Source organism: Cetorhinus maximus, chromosome 15 (assembly GCF_964194155.1).
Source record: "Cetorhinus maximus chromosome 15, sCetMax3.hap1.1, whole genome shotgun sequence".
Lineage (NCBI taxonomy): Eukaryota > Metazoa > Chordata > Chondrichthyes > Lamniformes > Cetorhinidae > Cetorhinus > Cetorhinus maximus.
Window position 1 is genome coordinate 18,507,454 of NC_135893.1, and position 14,541 is coordinate 18,521,994.

The 14,541-nt window shown below is 39.6% G+C and overlaps 1 protein-coding gene across 2 annotated transcripts in view; it reads right to left on the reverse strand.

The window, feature by feature from the left end:
* LOC144690448 (putative oxidoreductase YteT) overlaps nucleotides 1-14,541 on the reverse strand; it is a 264,733-nt gene that overhangs the window by 213,240 nt on the left and 36,952 nt on the right. For both annotated transcript variants that reach the window (XM_078557962.1, XM_078557961.1), the window contains exon 2: nucleotides 13,076-13,185. In XM_078557962.1, coding sequence (XP_078414088.1) covers nucleotides 13,076-13,168 — 93 coding nt within the window. In that variant the 5' untranslated portion in view covers nucleotides 13,169-13,185. The remainder of the gene's footprint in view (nucleotides 1-13,075; nucleotides 13,186-14,541) is intronic.

Here is a 14,541-nt window from a genome sequence, read left to right on the forward strand (position 1 = left end):
ATACCACAGAGGTTTATTCACTCAGGTACTGAATCAAGGCTTTTGGCTCAGTCTGTTCAAGGTTTCACTGTAAAATTACAAAACTTTGTCAGGCCATCAGCATAGAGACATAATCTGACATTTAAATGGGGGTGCATCACTAGATGCAATCACCTCCCATTATTATAAAAATTCTGACAATTCAGCATACAAAGCCATTAGGCAATAACTGCAGCAGGCAAACCGATTTTTGCCACAACTATTGTGTTTAAATATTTACAAAGCAGGGCCTATTACAAATCCTGCTTTAGCTCAATTGAAAATATTTTGTAAATCTCAATAACATACCAGCCCGACAAAGAATGTCCTATTTCCCATTCCCTATTGAGTTATCTATTCTGATCTGCATGAAGGACTACAATACAATTAGCCTCAGTATTCTTGAACTAGGAAAAGGAAAGATCAGCCATGATTTATGCTGCTGCTGAAAAGTCTGCATATGCAGATAGAAGAGAGAATAGGATCAAATGAACTTGTGATGCCTTCCATTCTGAATAGCCTGCCAATTCACTTCCAGTCTCACCCATGAAGAATGACAAATTAAATAATGTGCCAGAGGATAGTTGGCACCCGTGAAAAGCATACCCCAGCTAGAAATTATTGCTTTAGAGACAGAAGGGGAGAAAATTGTTTCACAACCAAATAAATAGTCATATTCTTTGCAAGTTTATTTTTCCAATTCTATGTTTCCCTCACATCACACCAAAGGATAAACTTAAAGACTGGCATAGACCTTCCTCCTAGACCTAAACCAATTTACTCTCTTACTGGAGTGGCAAAGCCTTCCATTTCCCTCTATGTAATTGACTGCTCTGTTTTGTGCTTTCCCTAGTGTTGTGTTCACTCTGTCATGTATTATGAGTATGCATTCACAGCCTAGCACTCAGTGCCTGGTGTGTCAGAGATCCACATCATGGAATAGTGAGGCCGACCATTATGGAACACATTTCTCAAGTTAAAAACTATAGAAATGGTCGTTAAAAGTACAGTCTCAGACCTAACCACCTTCAGCTGCTTCATCAATGACCTTCCTTCCATCATAAGGTCTGAAGTGGGGATATCCGCTGATGATTGCACAATGGTCAGCACCATTCACAACTTCAGATACTGAAGCAGCCCATGACCAAATGCAGCAAAGACCTGGATGATATCCAGGCTTGGGCTGACAAGTGGCAAGTAACATTCACGCCACACGAGTGCCAGGCAATGACCATCTCCAACAAGAGAGAATCTAACCATCATCCCTTGACATTCAATGGCATTATCATCACTGAATCTCCCACTAACAACCTCCTGGGGGTTACCATTGACCAGAAACTGAACTGGACCAGCCATATAAATACTGTGGCTACAAGAGTAAGTCAGAGGCTGGGAATTCTGCAGCGTAAGAGAGTAACATTGGTTTAGGTCTAGGAACAAGTTCTATGCCAGTCTTTCAGTTTACCTTTTGGTGTGATATGAGGGAGACATAGAATTGGAAAAATAAACTTGCAAAGAATAAGACTGTATTTATTTGGTTTTGTTCCGATTTTCTCCCCTTCTGTCTCTAAGCTGGGGTAAGCTTTTCACAGGTACCAACTATCCTCTGGCATATCATTTAATTTGTCATTCTTCATGGGTGAGACTGGAAGTGAACTCACCTCCTGACTCTCCAAAGCCTGTCTGCCAACTACAAAGCACAAGTCAGGAGTGTGATGGAATACTCTCACTTGCCTGGATGAGTGCAGCTCCAACACTTAAGAAGCTTGACACCATCCAGTACAAAGCAGCCCGCTTGATTGACATCCCATCCATAAACATTCACTCCCTTCACCATTGATGCACGTTACCACAGTGTGTACCATCTACAAGATGCATTGCAGGAACTCACCAAGGCTCCTTACGCAGCACCTTCGAAACCCACGATCGCTACCATCTAGAATGACAAGGGCAGCAGACACATGGGAACACCACCTCCAAGCCACTCACCATCCTGACTTGGAAATATATCACCACTCCTTCACTGTCGCTGGGTCAAAATCCTGGAACTCCTTCCTTAACAGCACTGTTGGTGTACCTACACCACATGGACTGCAGCAGTTCAAGAAGGCAGCTCATCACCATCTTCTTAAGGGCAATTAGTGATGGGCAATAAATGCTGGCCTAGCCAGAGACAGCCACATCCCATGAATGAATAAAAAAAAAATGCCATCCTGATCCAGGTAAACCTTTGTATGCCCTGGGTCTATGTCTAGAGCATTGCTAAAACATGCCTGTGCATCTGAAAAGTAGGACAACAGTTTCAGTGTGCCTTGCATTTTCCTTCAGTACTGCTCCACAGTGAAATGCTGTTTAGATGGATTTTCAAGGCAACTTGGTAAAATTAAACTAAGAACGAACACATTTGTGGCAACCTCTTGGAGACCATGCCATGGTCACAGACCAGACAGCATTCACCCTTTCTATCGTCTCCATCCAGGCTACTTCCTCCTTGGGTTTCACAATTTTTTAAAAAATCTACTGAATGGTCAGAATTCCCACTCCCACCAATGGTATTGTCTCTGACACAAGAATAATGAGACACAGGCATTAAAATATTCTGAACTGGGACTCAAGAGTAGCAGTAAAAAAAACAACTGCAGCAATAAAAAAAAATTAAACGGGCTTAACAGTTAGTGACCCTGAGCTAAGCACTTAAGTTTGGTCTTCAGAAGTTTGAAATACACTACATATACAGCATTATAAATTACCAAAGGACTGTGAAATTTTCTTCCCCTTTTAGAATACCACTTTGAAACAGATGTAGCTTGTTTCATTGTTAATGTCACGGCTTTGGTCATTACAACAAACAATCACAGTGAAACAGGAAGTTACTGTACATACAGTCCCTATATCGGTAGAATATGTGCATTCAATTAGACTGCATTTTAGCTATTTAGGACAAGATAATCAAATTCAGAGTACACTTCCCTCAAGAATCATAATCTCCGAAGATTTAGATTTTGTAGTCAGGATCCATTTACTCAAGTGGTTCAACACTTGCAAAGATGTGGTTATATTTTTTAAGTTCCATGGTTAATGCACAAGTCAAATCATTTACTGAGTAAGCGATAGTTTTTAGTTGACCAATAATGTAACAGAAGCAGAAGCAAGAGGGAGAGTTTCCTTTTGACAGCTCAGGTAAGGCATTGGAGGGGGTCATGTACACAACAAAAGGAGGTGGAAATCTAATAACCAAACTCCTGAGATCTGTTCTGTCATAGTGAGAAGGCAGCAGGTGGGGAGGATAAGATGGTAAGAAATCAAAGAAAGTAACTTTTTGTTCATTGTGGAGGTCAGTTTCAAAGCTGACAGGGGCCTGGCAACAAGTCATTCACCAGGGATAACAATGCAAAAGTCTAAGAATGGGGAATGTGCCAAATTATATTGAAAATGAAGAAAAATACACCACAATTTAATAACCTTTGGAGCTAATTTACCCATTCAGACAACTGGAGAGAGAGAGAGAGAGAGAGACAGACAGTTGTCTGATGCAACACCTCTAACTTCTTTCAGATATTGTTTATTGAAGCTAACATGTGCTGCGATTTCCCATGTAATAAAGGAGGGATTCTCCATTAGAGTGTTTCAGGGTGGCACTGAGTATATCAGGAACTTTTACGTCCCGAGTCTGCAATTTTCTGTCTATTAATTTTAATGTACAGAAAATCATGGGCAGGGGGACACAGTTTTCTGATATACATCTCTGGCAATGTGCCAGGAGTGCCAACATGAAAATGTTTTCCTGGAATGAATTCCCTTCCTCTGTCTCCATACCATCCATATTGCTTTGCTTACCAATTAACTGCCAGTAAAGTTACTACAATGGTTGTTTGCTTTACTGCACTAACCTTTTAACATGTGTTAGCATATATGTTTCTAATAGTTTCACTATCAATCACCATACAGGATGTTGCAGCCTACTCTTCATCTGCTTTTAGAAAAGATCTAGTTTGTGGGAAAAAAATAACAGGCTTTCATGAAAGGAAGTGATTAGCAGAAACAATCTGCTACCCAAGGTGACATTTAGAATAAAAATGTTGCTGAAATTATTTTTAAAATTTTAATTTGAGATTCAATTTTCACTATTTTCTCCCTTTCCTCTAGGACACACATCAAAACTATGCAGAGGGAGTTCTTTGACCTATGTCAATGCTGCTCTATCCTGTCGAATTGCCAGATACATAAACAGCCTAGGAAAGACCATTTCTCCATACTTCCCAAGTTCACAGCAACCTAGGTGGAAAACCTGTATAATGTCTTAACTGTTCTAAGATCATGGGTAACATTGGCAAGATCTGCTTTCCACGTAAAGGTATTGGTGATTGCTTCTACAACTCAGTGGAGCTCTTTTCAGCAAATTTCATGGTCATTTTCCCCCTAGTACTAGACTACAAACTCCCAAATTTATCGAATGCAGTTTCATAACTTGCCTGTTGGAATTTAAACTCAACCACCACTGAATTGCTAGCTCAGTACAAGAAGTGCTACTGTACTAAGTTCTTTGATGCTTTCTGTTGGTGCTTCAACACTTGCACTTTCACCCCACCAAAGCCTATATACTTGGTGACTCTGCACCATTTTTAGGGTGTTAATACGCCTACTAATTCCCCAATATGGAGGACAGGAATAATGCACACATTTCCAACTGGAAGTGCGTCACAAGCCATACTGGTGAGGGAAAAAAAACAGGCATCCAGGAAACTCACCTGAAACAGGTGCTAAACAGTTCACATATGCAAATAAGGGATCTAATGCCTGTATGAAGTCCCCGCTTTGATTAGTTTGCTTTGAGGCAACAGATGCCTGTTCACAAGCTACAAGATAAGTTTTTTCAAATTTGCTTGATTGAATGTGGAAGCCAGAAAAGCGGATTATGCTTCCTGACCATGTGTTTAAAGAAAGCTGTCACTGCACCCAACCATGCCTCCCAACAACTGATCAGCATTGTTCCTGCTCCCCCTCCCAACTTATTGCTCTTGCTCCTGACAACCCCTCCTTCCTACCAATCATTATTGCTTCTGATCCCTTTCCCTGCTAATTGCTGCTTCCGACTCCACCCTTCCTGCCAATTGTCATTGCTTCACTCCCTCCCCACAATTGTCACCTGCCCAGACAACCACTTCTCCAGATTCCACCATACCTCAAATTGCAGTCATTCCTGACCACTAATCACCATTGTTCCCAATTGCCACTGCTCCAGTTGCCTCTGGTCTGATCACCACTGCTCTTGACAATGCATCCTCCCCCCCAACATCCCCATCAATCTGCACTGCTCCAGACACCGGGCCTCTTATCTTTTCCCCACCACTTTCCCACTCAACCTCCAATCCCGATCCATCCTGACCTTCAGTTACCAAAGGGCTTGTGACACTAGTGGTGTCCCGATCCTACAGCAGCCAGATTGCACGAAGCAGCTCTAGTATAATGAGACCCAAGATCAGGGCCTTCCAGTGCCTCACCATTTAGGCGTAGGTTATGTACCCAAAAATGGTCATGCCCAATTTTCCAGGCCAGTTGAGTAATTTTTCCTTCTTTTTGCCATTTTCTCATTATTCCCCCTCCTCATTTGAAGACACAAATCCCATTGGTACCATGGGAGCCAGCCACTTATTGTCCTGTACCTCTTTCGAATATGTACTCTTTATGTGTAAGCTCAGACAGCAAGCGCCGACAGGCTATTGCACTGTGGAGAGGGTAACCACAGCTGACCTCCCTTGTACTCACATGACCTGATATGTACTCACTTCCCCAGCAGGAGTTAATAAATACTGATCAGAAGCTGGAAGCCTGGCTGGCTGTTTTGCCCTCCTTAATCCGGGCAAATTATAGCTACTCTGACAGAACTCAAACTTACAGATTGAGGAATAAACTAGGTTTAGCATTACATTAAAGAGAAATATTACTAAACAAATTACTCCCCTTCTCAGCAGCACACGTGGTGGAATTTGTTGCAGGTTTTTTTTGTGTGTCCTTGCATTCATAAGCAATAGCTCCAATTCATTTTCAGACACTTGGTCAATTTTTATTTTAAAAATTAATAAAAAGTTAAATGAAAGTCTCTTAAGATGAAAAGTCTAACACTTTTAAACAGAAGTAATGGGATTTTTGATAAGTGATACTTTTAGAATGTCTTTTTGACAAATGGGATGTGAAACATTTAGAAAGTACTGTCAGCAGGGGATTTCTATAATGTTTAAAGTAGGAGGAGACTTTAGCAAAGAGACAACAGGAAATACTGAGAGAAAAACACTATTTGCAAAATGCAATGAGGAAAACTTACTGCTTGACTCAATTTAAATCATAGTGGAAATTCAGCTTTATACAGGGCTTCCCACCACTTTTGCTGTTTTCCTTCTCATGTTCCAACATGTCCAGATCAAGCTCTGGTGCTTTAATCAATTGGGCATACTTAATGTGAGCCCAACATTGAAGCCCCAATTTTAAGGCTGCCTGTCCAGAGGAAACAGGATGGGCCGGGGGGGGGGGGGCTAAAATTGTGGTCTGGGGCTACAGGTGCACTGATGCCCACGACCAAATTTAATTCCAATTAACTGGCCGTCTGCCACAAGCAAGAAAGGAAAGGGCCTCACTAATAATAAAAGAGGTCCAATGATGTCATTCGGACCCCCTGATTTTAATTGGAACTATGGCTGTAACACTCCGTGCCAAAGCTGCCAGGAAAAGGCTGGCAACAGACAGGATCCAGTGCCAAAAGAGACCCAGCTAATTGATTTTGTTATTTTTAAATGTTTCCTTGAAGGCCAGGAGAAGCAAAAGTGCTCTGTAGCTGACAAAAAGTATATTTACTAAAAGACTGCAGAACTGCAGAGAACCTCATAGCATGTATTTATAAGTTTTACATCAGTGAGTAGCAGATTCTTGTGTAATATAAATGGTGAGTTGACAACTTCATCTAGAGAGTTCACTTCACTCCAATGTCACATTGAGCCCTGATTTGGATTTAGGCTGGATTTATACAACAGGACATAATCCCGAATTAAGTGTTCTTGTTGCAAGTGATTTCCCATTGGGCATTCCTGGCACTGGCAGGTGGTATTGGTTGAGGAATCGCAAGTACTCAGACATCCATTAATTTAAAAGTATGGAAAATTAGACACTGTGGACCTATGAATCCCCCGCAGGAATGCACAATTGAGAATCAGCCCTGATAATTGTGGCATCAATGTAAAGTGACACTGCTTTGCACTAACAGTACTGCTTGGATGGCTACTATTTGTTAGTACCGATGAGATTAAATATGTCTTCATTTCTTCCAGAAAAGCAATGAGTTTGAGAAATATTTATTTTCTAATAATAAATCAAAGGCATTAAAAGAAAAACTGTAGGACTGCTTTTCAAAAGTTACAAAGAATTTTAAATAGTTTGTGAAAATTTGATGACCAATTTGCTTGTCCCTTTCTGGACTTGAGAAACTGTAAGATTCCACAAAATAAAATATATATTTATAATTGTCAACTTCCAGGTGACTTACTTCAAAACTCTCAACCTGGTTTTCAAATCTCACATGACTGCACCCCTCATGACTTCTAATCTCTTGCCAGCCTCACAATACTCCAAAATATCTGGACTCCTCTAATTCTGGGCTCGAGTTTCCCAAGTTTAACCAATCCAGTATTGGTGGCATGCCTTCAACTTCCAAGGCCCCTGGATTTCCCTCCCTAAAACCACCTCTCCACCTCTAAGTTGCTCCTTAAAGCCTACCTCATTGGCAAAGCTTATCTCTTTGGCCATGTTTTTAGTCATCTGCCATATGTGGCTCAGTGTTACTATTTTGTTTGATAACACTCCTGTGAAGCCCCTTAGGACGTTTTACTACCTTCGAGGCCTTGTATAAATACAAGTTGTTTTTGTGGGCAATAACAATTCCTTTTTAATTTAAATATAGGACATCTTGTTTGAAACAAAGGAAGTGACTATTGGTACAGACAAGAAGTAGGCATTTGTGCACTATTGTTGGCAAATTTGAAAGATTAGCAAATTCAGAAACATGCAACATAATAAATAGCTTTCATAAGACCATACGTGAATGTTAACTAAGCTAAACTGCTCTGTTGCTAACTGTAGCTCTATATTTCTTATTTTCTCCCTCACTCATTTGAAAATTGGCAAGAAAAACAGTAGCACTGCTCAATATACTTATTGGGTGTTAGCTGAACAGTCTGTTGTATTACTACATTTAGTAAATATTACAGTTTATAAATAAAAATATTCCATCGCTTCCTACACGATAACAGTGACTGTGCTTCAGGAGTACTTCATCGGCTGTCAGATGCTTTAGGATATTCTGAGATCATGAAAGGTGCTATATAAATGCAAGCCTTTCTTTACCTTCTTATTAGCATTCATCCTCGTCCCCTCACCCCCCCATCCAAGTAATGTTTAAAAACCAGGAATACCACACCAGTGACTGCCAATGCATTTAATTCTGATGGCAGAACCTCCAAAAGTCCGCATTACATTACAAATACTGTTCTAATGAAGGGTACACACTCAAAATGCCATAACTCATCTTTGACTAACCTGCAGTATATTTCCAACATTTTCTGTTTTTATTTCAAATTGCCAGCATTTACAATTTTTCTTTTTCAATTCATCACACTATTGCCCTCGTTGCCTCTGATTTAATGTCTCCCCTCTGACCAGCAAACATCACTTCAATGAGGTACAAAAAGAGGAAGGATGAATTAAACCAGCATACCAGTATCTGTGAGAGAGAGTGGGTGTACTATGCCACCACACCATCATAAATCTTGATAGAAAAAGTACTCACTTATTGTGCCTACATACGACATTCCATGGCCCAAATGCCTACATTTGCACCCTCATGGAGTCGGATCTGTCAACTTGTAACAAGATTGAGAATGGCCAAACTGATTCTTTTGGATTCTTGACAGCTGGCAAATAAAGGATTTTGGTTTCAATCCAAATCAGATCAAATGAACAAAGGTCACAGAGGGAAGTGGACTGTGTTCTACCCATCAAACAGTGAAATCGACAAACAGGGCTGAGAGATTTATGCTTGTAATTTTAATAATTTTGTCCTAAAAGAAAAATCAACCACTAAAATAAAACGTAATTCACAAAAAATTATACCTACACTAGATTTATATATTTGTAGGGTTGATACTGATGTACAGGGATTTTCTGACATTGTTTGACATAGTACTGTCCTGCATTTCAAACAATGTTCAATTTACACTTGCCCTGGCTTGGTTATTCATAAAGTTCTGCTATGCTTCCTTAAACTTCCATACACACTTTTTAATCAAAGTAGGTGTGTAAAAAAAAAACAATGCTTGTTTAAATGTAGATACTCTCAAAATCTAGGCTCTATTGGCCAAAGCTGAGTTTACAACAACCAGAGTATTATTTGTTACATTTTGCAAGTGTTACAGTTTGTAATAAAAACATTCCATCATTTCCTAAATTACAACTGTGACTACACTTGAAAAGTACTTCATTGGCAGTCAAGTGCTTTGAGACATCAGGTGATCATGAAAAGCGCTATATAAATGCAAGTCTTGCTTTAGTTGGTACAGCTTTATGATGCTTGTTACAATTAATATTCAGTTAATTCTGATCCATCAAAACAGATAAGAATTCTAGCAACTCACTTCTAGACTGTATTGGTACTTTATATGGGTCGAGGGAAGGCAGCAAGATCGATGAAGCAAGTTGCATGGGGTGGTTTAACTGTCCATGTGTTGGTTTTTACCAGGCAAAAGGGGTTAAAATTGTCCCCATAGTCCATGGTAGAAACATTCTTGCATCACACAAGACAATTAAACTCAGGAATCTCTGAATAATTCATACTTCATTAGTTACACTCAGGAATTCCTGAATAATTCAAGGTCCATCGCAATTACACTCCTTGCAAGTTTACCTGGACAACAGAACATTTAATAGAGCAGGATGTTGTATACTTCAATTTAATAGACAATCAACACTTATCATTATTCCAAACAACAACTATATAAACAATGCATGGCCAAGCAAAGTTTTTTTTTAAACACGTTGTCAATGAGTTGTATGTAACTGTAATGGTAGCATGAAAAGTTATGCAAAAATACAGGTCTTGAAATTATGCTGAGGTACGAAAACATTTCGCATGAGTTACTATTATCATTGTTATAAAATGTCATCCTTCACAGTCTTAAAGTATTAAGAAAAATAGTGTTTTAAAGTGTTAAGCAGTCATTTGCTATCATACTGTGTAATTTCAAGGCCACCATGTTTTGTAATATTGTTTGACTGAATGGAGCAAGAGTGAACAGTGAAATACCAAATTTTAATTACAGATTAGCTGCTTTTAAAAAATACATTTATTAAAAAAGATTTCTCACATTAGTCTTAGAAAAAGAATTCAGACTTCTATATTCTTAAGAACATGCAGACTGCAGAATAGTCCATATGCTAGTTTTACATTTTTCATAATACTGCCTTTGTTAATGCATTATTTAAAATAAAATACTTTATCGTGACCTTTTGGGGCAGGAAATGTATTCATTTTGCTAATACAGGGACTTGGTAACATAGATTGAATCCCCACCTCAGAGGATTCACATTGAGGCTAGGACAGTACAAAGTCAACCTCAGCCAGTTATCAAGCAAAGATACTAGACATGAAAATGGAAATTTATAAAAGGAGAAACAGGAAATAGGAAAAGACATTACAGCATGTTCTACTAGCCAAACCAAGGTATGGCTTAATCACACCCACAAAGCTAGGTCAGACCCTAGCATGTCCTATCTGAGAACACGGAGTACAGAAGGCACATTGGTGACAGAAAGGGGAATTTAAAATAATCTGGGAGGTGAAATTGGTCAGGCAGTGAGTGGGAAGGGGACAACGCAAAACTGACATCTCTCCACAGTTGTCCAGCTAGGTGGGGCTATATTCACTTGGTTCCATTGTTACTATATGATCATAGTCAGAGAATCACCTGCTTCCCCACCATACACTCTGGTGATCCCAAAGGATCTATCCTTGCAGTATCTCATCTACCTGCTGCCCCTCAGCAACATCATCTGATAACACAGCATCAGTTTCCACACACAAACTCTCTCAACCCCTCCACTGTCTCTAAATTATCAGATTCCGCCAATTAAGCATTAGGAAGACCAAAGCCATTATCTTCTGTCCCTACTGCAAATTTCATTCCCTAGCTACCAGCTCCATCCCTCTCCCTGGCAACTGTCTGCAACTGAGCAGAACTGTTCACAACCTTGGTGTCATATCTGACCCCAAGATGAGCTTCCAACCATATATACATGTCATCGACTCTTCACCTCCGTGACATCGCCTGACTCGATCCCTGCATTAGCACATTGGCTTGCTGAAACCTTGATCTATGCCTTTGTTACCTCTAGACATGACTACTCCAATGCAATCCTGGCTGGCCTGCCATGTTCTACCCTTCGTAAACTTGAGGTCATCCAAAACTCTGCTGCCCATGTCCTAACATGCACCTAGTCCTGCTGTCCTATCACCCGTGCTCACTGTCCTACACTGGCTCCTGGTTAGACAACACAACAATTTCAAGATGTCCGTCTTCAAATTCCTCAATGGCCTTGCCCCTCCCTATCTCTGTAATCTCCAGCCCCACAACCCTCCAAAATAGGTGTTCATCTAATTCTGGCCTCTTTAGCAAGCCCAATTCTAATAGTTGCACTTTTGGTGGCCATACTTCAGCTGCCAAAGTCCTAAACTCCGCAATTCCATCCCTAAACCTCTCTTTCTTTGACACTTTTTAAAATCTACCTCTTTTACCAAACTTTTGGCCATCTGTCCAAATAGCTCCTTATGCTCCTCTATGTCAAATTTTCCTTTATAATACTCCTGAAGCACTGTGGGCTATTTTACTATGTTAATGGCACTACACAAATACAAACTGTTGATGTTGATAGTGAATCAGCAGACAGTTATACATCTTGCCTAAATTTATTTTCCATTGAAGTCAAAAACACTGTGAAAGGGGTTGCTGATTCATTACTGCTCATTCTGGGTTACCCTCCAAAACCAATTTCATCCCCTCTAAATCTTGCAAAGTACACTAAAAAATATAATTCCATAATTCTTTATGATTATATCTGTAAATTTTCATACAAATTTGAGAGCCACAGGCAAATAATAAAAAATAAATAGAGCAAGAGGCAGAGATACTGCAAATTGATCATTAAAGATTGATAGCAATTCATTTTACAGGTAACATATACACATTACAAAGTACTGAGTGATGCAAAGGACAGTATCTTAAGACATCAAATGCATTGGAATTGTTTGCAGACTAGATTTACCAGTACATACTAAATTAATTATAATCAATTTATGGTGCTTATTCATTTGATGACTTAGTGGGTAAATGTGCTATATGATGCATTGCATTAGCTAATCTCAGTTGAGGCAACAATTATGGCATTACAGCTGGTCTCAGTGCTCCTGGGCTACTGGAGGCAGCATTCGGCAGCCAAAGTGCCACCTAGTTAAGGCATCTAAGGTATGAAGGGAGGTTGAAGGGCCTGGTATTGCTTAACCCAGAGAAGAGGCTCAGGAGGCATAATATTCAAACATTTTAGATTCATAGATAATTATTCAAAAATGGGCCCACTCATTGTTCGCACGCCACTCCTCCATCTGTAGAACTTACTTAGCTGACTAACATGTGGCACACTGCCAGTGAAACAGGTGTCCCAAGATTGAAAGGCTGGTAACTGGCAACCTGTCTCTGATGGGCAACAGCTCAACCAAATTAGTGAAATGAGGCCTGTGGCCTAATTAGGGTCAGGACTTGGATCTTCCAGTTGGGTGCACCTTCAGTTATTGTAGTCACCACCTGTGCTGGACAGGTCACAGTTTGCTGGGGCCAGTAAAGATTTATATGAGTCAGTTACTTCATGTTTTGCCCCATAAAACATATGTGCTTAAATGAGGAAGGAAACTACAGCAAAGAGAAGAAACCACAGTAGACAGGTATTTAAAGATTCTAAGGCCTACCTTCATTCGCTCTGGGAAATCCTTCGAGAAGAATGCATAAGTCTGTCCCCGGTTCCCAGCACCAATTATAAGTACCTCCACACAACGTGGCATAGTTGCCGTAGTACAGTCTAAATACAAACAGAATAAGTGCACAATGGGAGTTGAATAAAGAATATTTTTCAAACAATTAAATTTTATAATATCAGGCCTCTGTGTAAATGCTGCCTACTCCAAGCCCTTCAATCAAGGCTGTGGGCAGGTGGCTTGTCCCCAAGGCTTCACCAATTTCCCGGAGTGCCTCGCCCTCTAATTTTTCTTATTTCCTTGTGGTGAACCATCTAACATTCACTTTGTCCTGTCCCTAATGTCATGGTCAAGACTGAAAACCTGGTGTGGAATTTAAAGACCATAAAATAATAAAACTTTAGCTGAAAGTATTTCACAGTTATAATTTATTGCCCGTATATTAACTCTAAGCATGTGAAATTGTCCTGAACTGCAAGTCAACTTGCTTAAGTGGCAGTAGAAATTGTTACCCCACCCCATGCTGTCATGGAAAATACCCAGTGTATGGAGATAATGTGAATTGCACAGCCACTCTCCTGTGGTGATCCTTGCCAATGAGCGTGCTAAAATGTAGCACTTGTAATTTGATACATCCCAACAAAGAAACTGAGGCAAGATGGGAACTAATTGCTAATTCTATCAATTTGCAGCCAACAAGTGGAATCAAAAGGATAGGCAATGATGTAATTAACAGAGCCAAGAATTTACAAAAACTTTATCCTACGCAAAAAGATAAAACAAACATTTTTTTTAAAAAGTTCAATAAAGATCACAGTATTGTGGTGGATAGGGCGACATCTTTAGACAGATTTGAGATGCTTGGATGTAACATTAATCATTGAACAACTGATAAACTTTAATTTCTGGAACAAACATTAAAATACTACCCCTGAACCATGGGAGTAACAACAGCAACTGTTCCAGAAGAGCTGAATGACTGGATCAATTAGCGTAAGGAACTTGTCAAAATACTCATTAATACTGCAAGACAATTGAAATGGGATATTGCCACTCAATTTAAGCATATACTTGTGGTTATTTGATAATAAAATTAAACAAAATGAAACAAGCATTCTGGTTTACTGTAAGCATGGCGCATAAATTATGGAGATTGTGTGCAGTATTATTGGAGAGATGAGTAAACCTCTAATCACAAGTTTAATTCAACATTCACATTTATTTCACCTCACAGAAGCATTTCAGTAATTCTCAGCATGGAACACCAAATGGCAACAAAAGCTCCATGCACATCAGGATCACCAAGTTAAAATGGTTTTACTTCATTTTTAAAATCAAAGTAGTAGATGATTACATTTGATCAAAATATCAAAGCAATTAATTTCAATAAGTGAATAACTGCACATTGGGAAATGGTTACAGGACTTTGAATCTAGTCTCCCAATAGTTAACCAAGTTTG